We start from the raw sequence: 18,809 nt of genomic DNA, 5'->3' as shown, positions 1-18,809 counted from the left end.
ATACGGCTCCGATCTTTATGTGTATCAAATTCGTTTCAAAACTTTATTAGCTATTGTATGTTCCATCAATTTTGCTGAATTAATTCAATAGCAGCTGGTGATTTAAAAAAGCTGAAATTATGTCCTTGATAAAAAATATGTAATATTAAATTAAGCATTTTCCTTTTGGCGCCATATTTGTACAGCATTGTGTTATGCCTATTTTATAAAATTTAAAAATATTATAAGAGTAAAAAATCAAAACAAATATAAAAGTAATTAATTATTAATTATTGTTTTTTTCATTATATTAGGTTGATGCATAAGTAACGTCGTATTTTTACATCGACTATCATATATTTTTTTTAACCAACTGTTTTAATGTCTGTGCTTAATGCTGTATTTGTATTATATAAAGGAGGGTTTCTTCTAACATTTTTTTAGTCTATCGTCAGCGGTTGAGTTATACAGAGCCCTTTTTTGAGTGATTTTTTTAAAATGTCAGAGAAAAAAGTCCATATTCGACATTTTTTACTTTTTGAATTCGATAAAGGTCATAATGCAACATTGGCAACCAAAAACATATGTGATGTGTACGGCAGAGGTGCTATCAATGTTCTAAACAGTCAACGATGGTTTGCTAAATTCAGATCGGGGTATTCATCAACAGCTGATGAAGAAAGAGTGGGGCGCCCTTCAACCACCGATAATGATGTTTTGAATGACATACTTGAAACTGATCTCCGTCAAAATACCAGGGACATCGCAATGAAGATGGGTATAATTCAATCTACGGTGGTGAGGCATCAGAATCACATTGGAATGGTTTCCAAGTACAACGTTTGGGTCCCGCACATCTTGTCACCCGCAAACCTGCTGGACCGAGTTGCCACATGTGTTTCTTCGTGTGCGAGACAAAAGCATGAACTTTTTTGCTTCGACTAGAGACTGGGGATGAAAAATTGGTTGTCTATAACAATAAAACTAGGAAGCGACACTGGGCCAAGCCATAACAAGTCCCATTAACCACTCCAAAGGCAGAACATCATTAAAAAATAATGCTTTGTGTTTGGTGGGATATGAAGGGTATTATTTATTACGAGCTATTGCAACCTAACCAAACAATTAATGCTGATAGATATTGTGAACAGCTGCAAAAATTAAACTCGGCACTCGTAAGAAAACGACCTGAATTCAGTAATCGCAAGGGTGTCATCTTTCATCATGACAATGCGCGGCCTCATTCTGCAATGATGACACAGCATAATTTAAAGGAGCTCAATTGGGATGTTTTAAAGGATCCACCTTATTCTTCTGATTTAGCTTCTTCTGATTTTCACTTGTTTTTATCTCTACAAAATTATTTAAATAAAAAAAAAATTATACAACAGATGAGGTAAAAACAGCACTAGATTCGTTCCTTGCATCGAAACTTGAAAGTTTTTATTCTAATAGGATTAAAAAGTTAACAGAAAGATAGGAGACGGTCATTAGCAGTAATGGAAAATATGTAGTTGATTGATTTAATTAAATTTATCTAAAAATATTTAATTTTGTTTTCTTAAAAAAATACGACGTCATTTATGCATCAACCTAATATAATATTTTAGAGGCAATTAATTGATTTTTTGCACTAAGTGGATAAATAAATAAATATCGGTAAAAACCGAAGAAAACTTCATCCATTTTTTATTCAATATTCGAATAGTTGAAAATGACTTAATAAAATTTTCATACAGCCATTTATGCTTTTGCTGTTTCATTTAACTTCACTCGCGAGTCACTTGACACAATTTTCAACAGTAACTGAAGTTTTAAGTCTGTCGCTATCGGGAAATCTTCGATTCTTTTGCCTCTTCGTAATTCGGTAGTCCATTTTGACATACAAACTGTCATAACTAAACAAAAAGACGTTTCCTGGTCAAATTTTGATATTGTAAAAATATATATCAAACTAATTCCTCGATAGTAAACATTTTGAAAGCCTCAAGCGAAGATCAACCTTCACTTTATTTTATCTTTATTATCAACATAGCCAAAAGAACCAACAGCAGCTACTAACATAATTGCTTCCTGGAGGGCCGTTAAATATTATACAACAACGTAAACACGACTATAATTCATACAGTTTTATTGTTTGGAATAGTTGCTAGTTGAACGCGTAATTCTTTTCGCTGGCGGGTCGTAAAACTTCAAAGCTCGTTTTTATTTTTGCTAACATTGTTTTTGCAGAAGCGGAAAATCTGAGCTGGTCGATTCTCCGGTGATACGTACGTGGCACACCGAGAACAATTAAGCATTCTCGAGATAATAGGGAACTTTATGTAACGGCCCTTAGCGAAATTCTTATCGTGGCCCCCTGGCCGTAGAATGCTTTTCGTTGTTCCAAAGAATGTGTGCAAATATAATATATACACACATACATACATATATAAAATGAAACGTATTACCGCTCATTTTGTATGAGGAGCGAATACGCAGCTTACGAAAATTTTTCATTAATTTCTCACGGAATCGAAAAATAAAACGTTTCTTGGAAAATCCTATATAAATGGGAAACCTGTAAATGTTCGTTTATTCTATATTTATGTATTAAAGTATAACGTATATGAAAAATGTTTATTAACATTTCTGTTTTGTCAGTTCAATCACTGCCTCGGGAGATTCTTTATTGTAATATATAAATAACTTGATCTTATATTTAATATTATGAAAAAGTTATTCATTCATTATTGATACTAATTTTATTTTCTCTTTTGTTACAGGTGAGTTCAACATTTTTTCATAAATGTCTGACGGTAACGTAACACACTGACACTGCATCGCGCACATCGTTAATCATCCGCTCTTTGTATTATATTTCATCCATTCATCCCAAAACGTCACATTTTTCCATGTTTCGGACATAAATATTCAGTACACTTTTGTTATCATCCACAAGTGCAAACACGTGCCGGTTTTTCGCAGAAAAAACAGGTCGATATCTCCCGTGAAGCTTGTTCTGATTTCGCATATTTATCGCTTCGTGGATGAGCAATGGCGGCTAAATTGAATTGAGCCTCATTGCGATCGAAGCCTACGTTCTCACGCCGTTGGTTCTATAATGCCGTTATATTATGTAATATTATAATATACATATTCGACTAAACGTGTATGCATTTACTTGGCACACAATGATGTCATCTTATTTTTATATATGTTACAGTGAAGTAAAAATATAAATCTACTAGTTAAAATGTATTCGGGTGTGTATTTTTTTTAGTGAAATGTTACATAATTGCATTAAATAATTTCCAAAATTTAAAAATATGCATCTACTGGTAAAAATGTATTCGGATATGAATTCACTACCCCAGTGAAAATATAACTTCACTGATAATACACATTCCCTGTAACATACATAAGGAACTGATAAAAATCAACGGTTATTCGAATCACATTCGATTATGAACTACTGTTTTAAACCAAAATTATTCTTTTTCCAGCACCGGTAATGCCACTCTGTATTTACCGTTCTTTTCGTGACATATATATTCTTATTTCGTAATGAATACAGATTCATACATATCTATATGTTAGCAATACAAATAAATTAAGAGCATTAAACATTTTAAACTTAAAATATAAAAAATAATTTCTGTATATACAATATAACATACATATGTATACAATTTTTATTTAAAAATATCATGTTTTAAAAATATTTTACAATTATATTAGTTTTTTACATTGGTATGATACACTCAAAAATAGAGAAAAATATAAAGCAGTTAGAATTAAAAGTAAAATATATTTGACAATCAAAAATCACGTTTATTAAAAATTTTCACTGTGTGGAATTTTCGTGTGCGCAATAATCCGGTATAAGGCTAATTTAGACCAATTGTCATACTGTACCCCGCCTATAACGAAAATGTATAACTTACGGGTGGTCATTTGCGGACGATCATCAAAATAAAAAATAATTCACTTCAAAGCAAAAAGTGGTGGACGCGTTCATTGAAGATTATTAATAAATAATTAATGAAAATGGTTATTTAAGTGTTCCAAAGAACCCAATTATGTCGGAACCCCTACATTTTTTTCACATTGAATATTTTTTTATATTATATATGAAATTATGCCATTTATGCCATTAATAAAAAAATAGTAAATTATAAATCAAATATGAGCTTCCAAATTTAAGAAATTGTTCAAGTGCCTCAATCTACTATTCTATTATATTTATAAAATACGTTTTAAGATGATTCAGCTTTTGTTATGGAATTAAGTGTTCTATTTTAAATCAAATTGTCTAAATACCGCTTTAATGTCAGTTAATATTTTAGTTAACTTAGGGTATTTATATTATACACTTTATACTTGAATGTATATTTTTTATAAACGTAGTTCTGATGTCACTTAGATATATAATTGAATAATGAAGATGGAAATTATTCTTCTTTTTCACTTAATTCGATGCTCGTTATTATAATATATATATAATATAATTTTATCTAGAGAACTTATAAATATTGCGCGTGGAATATTTTATATTTTAATCAGAATATCACATTTTTAATTTTTATATATAATTTAGTTGTCAAATGATTTTAGATTTTCTTTATAAAAATATTATCTGTTTTAATGTTTTATTTTTTATGTTTTTTCATAGTACTGAATTTTGAAAGAAATTACTATTTTACTCGGTACCAATGAAAAAGGCAAACGTGAAGTTTTTACATCAAAAGTATTTTTTTATTATATTTTTTTCGCTCAGAGTTTCGAGCACAATTTTAAAACCTCCCACGCTTTTATTGTTTTTTCCTCCCTTCTGCTCGACGGTTTCAAGGGTTGATTTTAAGAACATCGACATAAAATATCTAATAAAACTGCAATATTTTCCCATACATATGTATGTATCATATTACCCGTCTTACCTATACATTTTTTACATAAAATAATAAAACGCTATTGACTTAAATATTTTCACGTCGTACTTAATTTAAATTTCATCGTGTAATGCTTTGTATGTTACCATATCGACTAAAGTACGAAATATGACCAAATAAAAGTTGCCATTGAACGTTGTACCATTTGATTTATAGCAGATTGGCATGCACAGTAATATGAAAAAAATCAGTGCGAAATCGGAGACACGAAATTGATAAAAAATACCATGAATTCAATATATATATATATATTTCGTAGACAAGGTGTATTTACCATTATACATATACAGTACGTACAATTTTCTTCACTTGAGTCTGGGAGCAATTTTAATCCTGAGTCTCACAATTTCAGAGTTAATTGAGTCTCGCTTCGCGAAATTATTAAATGGCTCTCCGCGGAGTTTTTCGCTTTAATTAATTAAGTTTTTACGTCGATTTACTCGAATTCGTTTCTGCGTCGGTGGTCCAAGCCAGGTGAGACCTCAATCCATCATCCCGATTATTAAAAGTGCGGCTTTGATGTCGCCAAATGCCTACCGCCACTAAGTTAATTTTTACGAATAAATTACCTGATGTGAAATCTAATAAAATTTGATTAAAACATATATAACATGGTATGTATATGGTATAAATAATGTATGAAAAAAGGGCGTGAGCACATTTTTACTCAATTAGCCACTCTATATTTATCCATTATAAAATCCACCGAGAGTATTTTTAATGTAAAAGTTATAAATAAACTGCCAGATAAACTGATTTTGTTTTGATGTATTTTCTGGTTAAATTATTAGGCATAATTTTATATATTTTTATCTCTCACGTGTAGAGATTGAATTCAGCGAAAAACAGACATATACATATCAGGCGCGTAAGGTAAAATACTTCCCCTTTCGCTCGCTCGCGTGTTAAGTGACGAGAGTGAGTGAGAAGAAATGGGCGTGCGGAACGCATGTAACGCACGCCCTTATCTTTCACTCACTCTCAGGTAAGGGAATGAATCTTACCGTACACGCTTGATACATACATGCTTTATATATTTAATAACAACTATTAACATTTAAATTTAAAGTATGTAGATCATACATAAAGGACATTACGTTTGCGTTACGTAATATAAATATATCAGCGATGAGCGTGAATAAGTTGACAACTCGATGTGCATGTGATTTGAAATTATTCGCTAAATATTATTAATTATCTCGATACGTTCAACAACTTCGTTCATAATAACTTATAGATTTTTAAACATAATTTTATATATTACTGTATATCATCTCAATATCGTTGAACAAAAACTATATAACCAAGTATCAAAACAATACAAATCAATAAATTTATTTTTCACAAAATGTCAAACTTTAAAATAACTAATTTTCATTCGTTGAATATTTTCTATTATATCTAAAAAAATTAAATGTTCAAAAATATTGTTTGTGAAAGTACTACCTAGAAAGTGTGTACTTTTGAAGGCAATGTTCCGCTCCTTTTATTTCTTGTATAATTTGTATAAAAAGGGTTAAGGAACTTATAACTGAAATACATCAATATTATAGGTACATCTCCATCAACTAGTTTAGTTCATAATTTGATGTCGATTTTTACTTTTTTTATAAATATATTCTTGCTATGATTTTTTCAGAGTTGGGTTTTCCAGAACGGGCTCCGGGAATTTGTCCCCTCCCCCCCCCCTCCCATTCGGCAGGCCTGACTACTAGATTTAGGCCTGTTAGCGGCTATTTCTCGCGATATACCGCAACGTAGATAAAAACTAAATATTCGGTCTCGGAGCCCTTTTCTCAGATTGGTCCATTATACTTTGATTACGAAAATTTCGTTTTAGGTGACCAAACAATCGTCTTCTCTAGACATCGTAAAATAGTATTATTTAATTTATTATCACATTGAATTAAATTAAAAATAAATTATAGAAATATTTATTTATTAGTAAATGAATTTATCACGAACTTCGCTACACAGTCGAGTTTTACAGGAAACAGTTCTATTCGAATGCCGATTGTTAATTAATCCGGAATTGAATGTTTGACTATTTTGAATGCGGTCAAATCCGTTTAATTAAAATTTCATGGTGGCGCATTTAAAGTAGCCCTCGTGCGCTCGTTCGATTGAATTTCCACTTGTCAATTATTATATGTTAGGTATATGTATATACATATAATTTTTATGTTTGTGCGATCTGGATAACCTTTAACAAGTTCGTCGGGACATCGCTCCTGATTCTAGAAAATGAGGGATGGATGGTGGTGGTGTGAGAGGTTGAAAAACCCGAGGGTATAAAATAATATTATAGCTTTTGTATTGATATATTTTTTTTTATGTTTCTGGATTTAATTTCTGTGTAAAGCAAATTAACTTTCAATAAAAATATTTTATTCCAATTGGAATCTAATTTCTTTTTAATCAATTCACAGCCATTCACCCTTATTTTGAAATTCAATATCCCTTTTTATTCAATTAATAGTATCAGTGGATAAAAATCTTATGCATCTCCGCAATTTATTAAGAAAATATTTACTTAATAAATAAACATTTGATTTGATTTTGATACTGAGGATGAGATTCCTTTATTGTAATATTGTGTGGTAAATATCTACTTTGACTACGTGAAATCATTTGAAACTAATCCCATGAAAATTCCTGAAAGAATCGACCAACTCAGACAAAGCGTCTCGCATTGGGAAAACCTGCGAATCCACGTCTGTCGGCCCTTTCAACCAAGGGAAGGATATTTGTCATCCCTTTGAAAACTCCCGCGAGTTTTATATGTATCACCAAATACGCGACGTGAGATGATTAATGGTTCGCTCTTTCGCTGTTACTTCAATTATCTGAAATATGTCGCGGTACATTTGCCGCATTGTCGAAGCGCGTCAGTCATTAAGTCCTTTGTGCTTTCAATTCTATCCATCCTATGTATTCACGTGTTTTCAAATCCGATTTACATATTATATAGACAGAATCATATACTAAAATTCGCTACAATAATATGTATATATTTAATTAACTTTTTCGCGTCGCTGGCGCTCTTAATTATCCTCGCTCTCATTCGAATCGATCGTTAAACGAAAACTCCAGTTTCGATATTCTTAAGACGCTTTTGATGTTTCTTCTTTTATCTTTCTATCCAGCGGCAGGATGCTGTGCAATAAATTTAATTATACGACACACGCATAGCACCTATGTGTGTATGTACGCAAAGGAATAAATTTAATTGCAAAACCGTGTTCCAAGGAGAAAGTGTGCTGAAGACGCGCTGTCACAGTTCTTCAAGCGCGAAATTATGCCATAAGATTACCGTATACCTAAATGTTTACATTATATAAATCTAATAGGTATTATAATATACATATACACAATAAAACGCTTAAGGCATATTAATACATTTTAATTTCTAATCGATGTTATGCCTGCACTACAGTACTATCTGGAAGTTATCCGAACCGAAGTTACAACTGAAGTCGGTTGAGACCTACGACTTTGAGTAAGCGACCACACTGTCGCAAATTTCATATGCTGTCCGGACGGCGGCTTCTTTTACGTACAGCCGGCATATTTGCGCGCTATCGAAAAATGTGCCAAATAATCGCAATTTTAAAATTGTCATATATTTTAAAATTATGCTACTGATAATTATAAAAGTGTGGTGGGCACTCACCAATACAATATCAGTGAAAACTTTTCGGTCGTAAATATTCAATTTACGCAAAATCTTTGTCGGCTTTTGCAAAATGCCATAAGGCATAAAAATGATACGAACACCACATCTGTGACTATCCTAGAATTTGTTGCCATCGATTCTAAATAAGAATTCGTTATGGTGTGACATTTATATAAACCGATCTTTGAAAATACATAAGGATATTCGAAACGATTTTTTTTAACAAAATCAAGTACCACTAATTATTTAATTTTATATGAAAAAATAATATAATAACGATATTTGTTATAAAAATATACTATCAAAAATATAATTAATCCTTTTTGGTGCTCTAAAATATTCAAAGATGTCAGTAAGAGTATGTTAAAGTCCCCGATAAGCATGTGGTATTATAACTTGACCACGTGACCAAGATGCAGCGCTCGTCATGCGTGTTGACCATAAGACGCCTACGCGCATACTAAAATTGAACCGAGTTACTCGTTCTATTTCAATTTGTGAAGAACCATATCATCTCTCTCACTCTCGTCACTTAACACACGAGAGAGCGAAAGGGGAAGTATCTCACCGCTCGCGCTCGAAAGAGCAGCTCCGACTTCGGTCCGTTTGCCGACAATGTTCGGAAGCGCTCGAAGCTGGCCAAGTCGACTGAATTACCTCCACTTTACCTCCCGTTCTCGGTAGCCTCGGACAACTTTGGCAGAACCGAATTCGACCGAAGTAACCCACTATATTATCCGTCCTTGTGCCAACCTTGGCCAACTTCCAGAAAGTGTAGTGCAGGCATTAGAAGTGAATAGTTTGCAATGTCACTATTAATGTACAGATGTAAATTTTAATACATAATGTCTTCCTTATCTCCCCCTTTTCTATTGCATCTACATTTTTAGACTAGAGATTTGTGTTGCATTCTAACTCGATGTTGGTCTTATGCATGAGTATGATTCCTACCCCTGCTGCTATCATGCAATTTCAACCATATGCGTGACCCAATCGATGGAATATCCTTCTTAGACTCTCTGACGCAAGTGCATCTAAAAATTATAATTCAGATTAAAATATTTTATATATTACTCATTTAAATTGTCCTTTTTAAACGTGTTATTAAACGGATGTCATTGCTGCATTTTCCATTTTGGAGATGCCTAATATAATTCCAAAATAAACACCGTTGAACATTATTTACTGTCCCGTTCGCCTGTCGTTTAGCCATTCAACCACCCTATTTGCTTGTTCCCCACCCTGTGCTAATTTCGTTAGCATGGCAGACTGGCGATTAGTATGAAAGCCGTTCGCCCGACTCGATAATATTTGAAATTCATTGCGGCTCACTTTATGTCCCCAATAATAGTATTTTCCCAGCGTTAACCTCTCAACCTAGGCAATAAATTCACCACCACCACAATTACCTCACTCCGTCGCTGTTGACTTTGCAAAACACCACTCGTACTGTGGCTATATAACGTTTCTTTCCGTTTCCTGCCCCGGGCGAGTTTGACGGATCGATCCGAGCCGATCTATCGATCTCCTCGACCCACTATGTCTGGTGTCTAATCTGGTGCATCGTCGTCCCACATACCAATACGTCAATGTGTGGTATAATTGCCCAACGTTTTAGTTCAGATCGATGCGACTATTTTTGCATATAGGAAGTGCAAGCTGTGCTTGCTGCCACCGTGTGGCATCTGAAGCTCTCGAGTTACAATTTGTAGCGTCCACTTTAGACCTCCTTCAATTAACGAAGGGTTTTTCTGCAACAGAGAGTCTACGTGTCGTTTTTCTCTAATTAATGTTACAACTCTATGGATAAATTGCATTTTTTATTTTAAAAATATTGACTCAAATGTAATAAATTATAGAGGCAGTTTGTAAAAAACAGCATGCAATGTATTATATCAAAAAAATTTGGTGTGAAAAACAAATTAAAACCTCTACACATAATTAACACATTGTGGTCCGCTATTTTTGTGGAATTTTAAATGTTTATATTTTGACAAATAATGACAAAAAATAATAATTATAAATTTCTGTATATATTGCCATTAGAGATTCCGGAGTTTTGGGTTTATTCAATTACCGGGTCCCGAAACTGATTATTTTTCGTTTAAATTATGGAAAAAATTTGATGTTAAAAATCACTTATATTATGTGTAAAAAAATATACATGATATTAGTGTTTATTCTCGAGAAAAATGTCAATTCAAGAATTTATAAATCTCGAGAAATTTTATAAAGCATTTTTTATTATATTAAATTAAATTTGTACGAAATTTTTTAAAAGTTTACAACCACTGCCCTTTATGGTCTAGGAAAAATTGTTGAAAAATTTAATACGCAAACTCACCTTATTTTTGCTTAAGTAATAAAAGAAGACACTCAGACAAGAAACCTTTCCGAAGGTGTTCGTGCCAGATGTTTGAAAATATGCATACTTTCTCGGAAGATCGAAAACATTTTTTTGCGATTGTCTATTACGACTGTATCCGACTGATTCATCGGATGTATATAACCCTTTTGTTCGATTTGTTCACGAATAAAAGCACTATGTGTAATAGCTTAGGATTAATTATTTTTAACCCTTAAAAAAAACTATGAGCTGACTGACCGTGAAGTTTCGCTATGCGTGATTTCAAAAGAACGCAATGCCTAGATACTAGGTACCACCCTCATTCATCAATACTACTACTAAAACCCTCTCGAATGTATCTCTCCTAACAAATCGCAATAAATATTTTGAATAGGCCCATTGTGTCGCCGATACAGCGCCACTTAAAGCGACATTCGTTCTGTTTAAATGTTGTAGGCCTCGACCGATGGAATCGTTAGCGTCGCGTTACACGCACCGCAACACGTGTTGCCACTCTGTCTCTCTACATTCGAAAGAAAATCGATAATTCTCTCGGCCATTAACGCATTCGAAGCCAAAAGCACTTTGCCACATTCGATGCGAACAAATGTAATATCGTTTTCGGCGGAAACCGATATGCCCGAAGCTTTCAACGGAGGCAACGCTGGATTCCATCTCTGCCTGTTACTATCTACTCACATAATGAACGGCGTTTCATTCTAGCAATCAATCGAGATTGCTACCGCCACGTAAAAGAGTGGTTTCCATCGTGCACTTTCGGCGAGATTTTCAAACCTGCGAAAAACGTTATGCAAATTCGGACGCCATCGAGGGCCTACGTTAACGGGGTTAACGTGAAAATTTATAGACGTCGTTAGAACGGAAATTGACCGGATCATCGCAGTTATTATATCTAATGGCGTATTTTTACGCGATGCAGATCTTTTTTATTAAATTTTATTATCAATAAAATAATTCCGGTTCTGAATTTTTATATTACGGAATATTGTAATACTTCTGTGCCTTTCTGAAGCACTGCAGTATAGAATCGCTCAATCTTGACCTGTCCACGTCATAGAAAACGTAGTTTGTTTTCTTTGGCACTTTGCCTACGCCTATCAACTTTCCATTATATCTATTCCCTTCTTCCAAACGTATAACTGAAGTTTGCATTATATGAATCAAATATACATATGACTCTTTATACTTATTTCTTGTTTTTTTTGTATTTTTTGTGTGAAAGTCTCGTGGCTCAAAATAGTGGCTTTTTCATTGTGATTTTACTTGTTAGAAGTATCAGGTTGTTCCATGTATTTTTTAAAGTGCGGGTTAAATGAGTCAAACATTAAAACGTGTAATACTTATTCTCCACATGTTAATCATTTTTTTATATCTGATTCATAAAATAATATATAATATTAGGGTTACACAAAAGAGAGGACGTTTTTATACCGAATAATTTTGACGGTCAGTTGTGACTTATTTGTTGTTCGGGTCGCATGTCTTTCTTTTGGTAGTGTTTGGATTAACATCTGGAGAGTGTTACGAACGTAACAATAAAAAACAAGTTTCACTGAAAGATTTCGTTAAAAGTAAGGTGTTTTTACGCACTTGTATGCTATATGAATTTCACAAAAAATATTGGCAACCACATCAATAAGTTTTAAAAAAATGGTTTACAGGATTTAAATCTGAATTTTTTTGTTTGGAAGACAAGCTTAGAAGTAGGACACCAAAATATATTGATGTCGATTCAGGAGTAACAGATAAGACAGGAATATGCATAGTCCAAAAAATATTTGGAAGGCTTGTGGGTTCTCCACACGCACTAAGCGACGAGAACAAGGCGACGCGTCTGCCTCATATTGCGATAATCATGGGAGAAAAATTAATGCTCTCGGATAGAACACTTGCTCACCGTCCATATTCTCCCTATATAGCACCATCAGATTACCATGTATTTAAGTCTTTACAACATATTTAGATGGTAAAAAATTAAATAATGTTAGTGAGGTTAAAACATTTCTTTTTGAATATTTTAACTCACATTCAATTTTTACAAATGTGGGATTGAAAACTTGCCTGATCAATGGAAGAAGGTTGTTTCTGTCGATGGAGATTATTTTGTAGAATTATATTGTAAAATAAGTTTATTGGAAAAATACTTTTCATTAAAAAAACGTTCCTTCTGGATGCTCCAATATTTTTGAAAGCAATTAATGCTTTAATGTCGTTTTTTAAAATATTTTTTCCACATAAAAACTGTTGCAATATCTGAATAATTCGGTAGGTGAGAAAGGAGTTTTTATAATTTTCTTGGATACATGTTGGCGAGTGCAGTATTGGTGTAAAATTACCCTTTTTTCATGGTCTGAGTCACTTTTAAGCGAATTAGCTGAATATACAATGTATCGTAATTGTCTGCTTATAATTCAATAACTCATAATGAATTATATCCTTCATATCTCATCAAATGCATAATATTATCTTATTGGGGTGTAATCCAACCACTATATTTTACGTTACGTGTTAAATTAAATGATCTACTTCTCAATTCGACTCAAAAATAAATCTTTCTATTCTTGAATCATTAATTATTGGCATATTGAGAGTCGCTACGCGATGTTTTCCTAGATTTTCCTAATCTCCAGATGATATATTTTTTAAAAGCTATAATACTGTATAATTAATGAAATATGGTATCTCACTACTTATTTAGGTATCACATTGGTTTACGCCTGTCATGTTACAACGAAAGATTTACAATATTCACATGGAAAAATATACGTGATCTAAAAATCTGGTAACGATCAATAACGTATAATTTCTAATGCAATGCTTATGAATTCCATAATGATGATATCTTAACCCAGTTTTCCATCAAATAGAGATTTGTTTACCGAACACATGGATCTGCTCCTTCGCAAAATCGATTATTTGTCAGAATTTTCAGTGACGCAATTCGCTTTCGAGTTCTGCTCTGTGTCTGCAGCACGTTTTATTATTTTTACGAATAAACATTTACGCGATGCGGTTTAGTAATATTTAGTTGTTGCTTTTTTATGCTCTACGGTCGCATATGTGGATATTTTTTTTTGTTAAAATATTTTATTATATTGTAAACTTATAAAACGGTTTTATTATTGGGCGTATTGTGGCGCGTTTAAAAATAGTCAATGTTACGCATCTCTGCAAAAATTTTGCTTTAGGGGGAAACTAGAACGTAAAAACGTTGTTATGATGTTATTCTGGCCAAATTTTATGTTCAATATAAGGTGTACGTTTCTGCCATACGCCATACGCATACAACATATAAATTTCTTTCACATCATTGTAATGAAAACTTTAACGGGATTTTGTCTTCAAAGAAACGTCGGATATCAAGGAAAACGCTATAAAAATAATATTTCAATTATGTGGGGATTTTGTGACTGAAGCGGGGTATTATATACGGATTTCATATTCAATCTTCACCTGACAAAGTGCTGTCGCGTAATGCTTGTTTCATTTATAGGATAAATGGAAGCGAATATTGTGTTCCGAGTGTTTCTGGTTATGTAAATTTAAAGCAAGGAGAAGTGACGTTCGCTAATAAAAAAGTAGTAAAATGCCATCCGTTGTCGCTGATGCGCTCATTAAATAAATATAAAAAAATCTTGAACGATCGATGTAGATGACTTTTCTTCCCAGTATTATTTTATTCGTAAACTATTTATATAATGGAAATATAAGTCAATACTGCTGTGAATATAACATATTATAACCAGATGAATGTTACTTTGTTCAAATATCGGTCGTCTGTGTTGAAACAGTACAGTCTAAATAGTAAATATTCACGACAACAGAATGGTTTAGATTGCAGTACAAAATAAGTGTCGTCCTCGTCTCCTGCTCTTAACCGATAAGCGTTGCGAATCGAAGATTCTCGTCTCTCGCATACAAAGCGTTACAACTAATTTACCATTCACCCCAAATATATTATTTATATTTTTACGGGTAGAAATGTGTCTTTTGTCAAGTTCTTATTTCATAAAAAAATAATTAAAATGGCAATTCTATAATAAAATAAAAAAATCGCGCTGTGCGTTTATCGATTTCTTTAAATTGAATAATATGGTTTCATTCTGTTTTTCTTTTACTCCAATATAATGTGTTTAAATTCCCGAATCATTAGTATTATCACTTGATCGACGGGTTAGGTAGTACCTACCCATCATATTCGCTGATGATAATGCACGGAACAGGTAAAATCAATCATTTTTAATCTCTGATGTTTAACGATTAGTCTTGTAGTATCTAAAAAAAATCCATACACAAAATTCGATAGCAAGCTCGTTCTCCTACATACTACTAATGAATCAATAACGTTAAATCATCGATTGTAAATAAATATCTCAAAAGAAAAAGAAAATTTCATAAGTAATTTTGTTACTCACTCAATTTCTCACTATTGCGACGATTTCAAACGTTCTCGGTCTGAACAAAGAATATGCAGCACTTATAGCTGAAAGCTTCACCCACCCCTTTTTTACCTGCAAGGGTCCTTATACCCCAGCCAGCGGCGGTTAAACTTTCCCCGTGAAATTTCCCGGTCGACTTTTATTTTATACATATTGTGTTATATGCAGGCACTGACTAGTTTCTTCTCGTTTTTCAGCACATGGTTCAGACGGGGATGGCAGCCCCGTTCCCAGCGGCGCCGCAGTTCCCGCAGAACGGGGAGGCGCTGCCTGTGAAGGAGGGCGCGGGGGCGGCGGCGGCCGTGGGCGCCGCCCTGGGCAAAGCGGACGCGCCCCCGGGACCGGTGGGCGCTCCGCCGCCGGCCGGGCCTCCCTTCTCGCCGCCCTTACAATCTCTACAACCAGGGCCAGCGCCCCCTCAGCCTCCCAACGGCATCGAACAACAGACAGTCAGCATCGTAAGTGTTATAAGAGTAAAGGGTGCGGACTACGCTTACCCTCGTCCCTTTATGTAGGTCTGCTAGGTCTCCAAATAAAAAAATGGATTACAATCTTTGAAATTCATCATCAATTTATTCAAGGGAATAAACTATAGATAACCACTGATAAACAAGCACCTCAATAAGTGGTGAGACATGACTGTTGCTTTAAAAAGAAATGTGAATATCTCAATTATTTTTGTATCATGAGCTGAAAGTGTTATTGAGGGACTCAATTTAAGATTAAGATGCTCTATAGGATGCAGCAATTGATCTCAATAATACAATTGCATATTAGATTCAACTTAAAAGTCAGCGACATGAATCTAAAAATGTATTAACTCTAATTTTGCCAAAAGTTTGCTAAGAAAAACTGACTTATATATATGATTAGCTAACTTAAAATTATACAGTCAAGATGTTGAAATTATCGAAACATTTTTTGACTTAATATTATGTGTGTATATACTTGAATTTCATTTAAATTTACAAATCGTTCATATTTTAAATATTAACCTAGTAGATAATTTAAAAAATTATTGCCATGATATTAGCTAAATTTCTTAAAATATATACCAGCACGTTTGACTAGTGGTATATTCAATGGCTAATACCTGAAAGACCTGGGTTCTAATCCCATACGAAACTTTTTGTTTTTTAATTTCTACCGTGTCTGGGAGATCGGAATTATTTATTATTTTATGATTAATTCTTTTCAAACATAACATATTAGGTTTTCCTAGATTTCCCTAGTCTCATGGATGAATATAGTAAATATTGCGATGTTTAAATCAAATATGGAAAAAATAAAAATAAATTTCAGCCAGCGTGATCTGCCATCTAGTTTAAAAATGGCGCCTATTAAAAAAATTATAAATTATAAGCGGTAAGAGTACAAAACAAAAAAAATGCGATAATTGCCTGTGTTTTAATAATATCGACATAAATCTTGTTCTTAAAATAGATCTTGTAAATTTCTCGGCTAAGTTCTTTAGCCAGCTTTAACCGTTACCTTGTTTCAAAATATTGACTAATTAAAAAAAAAAAAATTTTTTACTTAAAAGATCAAAAACAACGTCCTATAAAAGAAATTAAAATATATTTAAAAAAAAAATCTTTTTGCCATTTTTGTGGGATATAACAAAATTTAAGCACAGGATATCTGTTGTAGTTTTAATTAAATGGACATAAATAGATATTGTAAATGTATTGGGTGAGTTTGTTAGCTAGTCTGATTCTTCATCTTGTTTCAAAATGAAAAATTCAAAGCCCCATTAAAAGAAATAAATAGGCGAAAAATATAAATTCAAATATAAAAAAATTGCTACATAAAAAAAAAATTTTCTGGTTTCCAAGAAAATTCTTTAAAAAAGTGAATAAATCAAAATTATTCTATAATAGATTAAAATAATTATAATTAATAATTACACAATTTCATATAATGAAATCTACCTTATTCTTGCGCCCTTTGGTGGACCATTTTTTTATCTTCCAAGTCATCATTTTATTATTATTAAATTAGGACATTTGTACTGATTCATTTTATGATCAGTTTACTTTACTTGAGGTGAAGAAAACCTAAAATTAAATTATCTTACAAAACTAATTATATTGTTAGTAGTAATACAAATTTAATGATAAAATTATTTTCTGATTATAGTAATGCCAAAAATGTTTTTTCAATAAAGCCTAGTTCTAGCTGGATTTTGTCATTCTTAAAAAAAATCCATACTGCTTTATATTGCTTTAAATGGCTGCTAATAAAAAATCTAACGTTAAATCTTTAAGAAAAAAGTTAAATGTTCTATAACATATTTTTAACTAAAAAAATCTAAAATTTCGGCAGATTTACAATTTTTTTTCTTGAAATATTATTCATCAACTTTTTAATTTTGAACTTTTTTTAAAAAACAATGCCAAAAAGTAATTGATAATTATTTTTTATGCTTGATTATATATTGTACTATGATACAATAATTAAACTAATTTAACCGTTTTCGTGCCACAGTATCTCTCATAGTACACGACCCCAATGCCAGCTATTTTTAGAATTGAAAGAAATATGCCAAGTGTAGACTTGTCAAGGACTCTCATAACCCAAAAGAAGTCTCCGGGTACCATTTTCGGTGCATTTGCAACTATTAAAAATCGAAGGTTGTCACAATAAAACATTTTTATACAAAGTAAAAAATACTTTCTTATAAAATATAAACCAGCAGTAATAAAAAATCTTTTTGACTTTTTGACATGATCCAACGTGTGAAATTTGTTTGATAAATATCATATTACAAAGGCACGAACATGAGGAACACCCCTAACTGAATTATCATTTGTTATTAAAAATTACGTTTCATGTATTAGTAAGACGCAAGCGTCTAGTGGCAAAATAAGCACATTAATTTTAGTCATTTTTAAGACAGCTATTGAAGCGGTAATAATTTTAAATGTTTTTCCATAGATGACTCTATATACCTAAATAATTTTGTAATATTATTTCGTAGCGTAAGTAACATATTCTGTAAATGGCCCGTATGTGGCTCTTGGCATTACAGTTACGTAGCGACTGAGCCCTGTATGTAGCACGTGGCATTAGAACGACTTTATCCAAATTTTCTTTTTCAAAAACCCTTTTGATGTGAAATTCGTTACAAAAAAATCATTTCTAAAATAAAAAAAATCCTTTTGACATTGGGGATAAATATTTAGTAGATATCAGTGCTTAAAAAATATTTATAGTTTTTTCTCCTGTTTTTCGGAAGTTGCGACATATTTAGCTAAATCTACTTAAAACAAGATCTTATTGAAAAAATACTACAGCTGTAATTAACGTGTAATTTTACACAACAATGTTATGACTTGACTAAAAAAACAATTGTTTTCATATTTATGACTCTGTAGCAATATTCACACCTCACCCTTTATTTTTTTTATTATTCC

General features: G+C 32.5%; 1 protein-coding gene across 26 annotated transcripts in view; it reads left to right on the top strand.

Moving 5' to 3' along the window:
- The window catches only part of Rbfox1 (RNA-binding Fox protein 1), a 229,747-nt gene that overhangs the window by 191,597 nt on the left and 19,341 nt on the right, over window positions 1–18,809 (top strand). For all 26 annotated transcript variants that reach the window (XR_015809745.1, XR_015809744.1, XR_015809743.1 and 23 more), the window contains one exon: window positions 15,591–15,851. Coding sequence is in view for 23 of the 26 variants with exons in the window: in XM_088187018.1 (XP_088043144.1) it covers window positions 15,591–15,851 (261 nt within the window). In the remaining 3 variants the exon portion in view is untranslated. The remainder of the gene's footprint in view (window positions 1–15,590; window positions 15,852–18,809) is intronic.

Source organism: Plectrocnemia conspersa, unplaced genomic scaffold (genome assembly GCF_051122295.1).
Source record: "Plectrocnemia conspersa isolate PC_06_02 unplaced genomic scaffold, ASM5112229v1 ptg000005l, whole genome shotgun sequence".
Taxonomy (NCBI): Eukaryota; Metazoa; Arthropoda; class Insecta; order Trichoptera; family Polycentropodidae; genus Plectrocnemia; species Plectrocnemia conspersa.
This window is presented reverse-complemented; position numbering and strand designations above follow the sequence as displayed.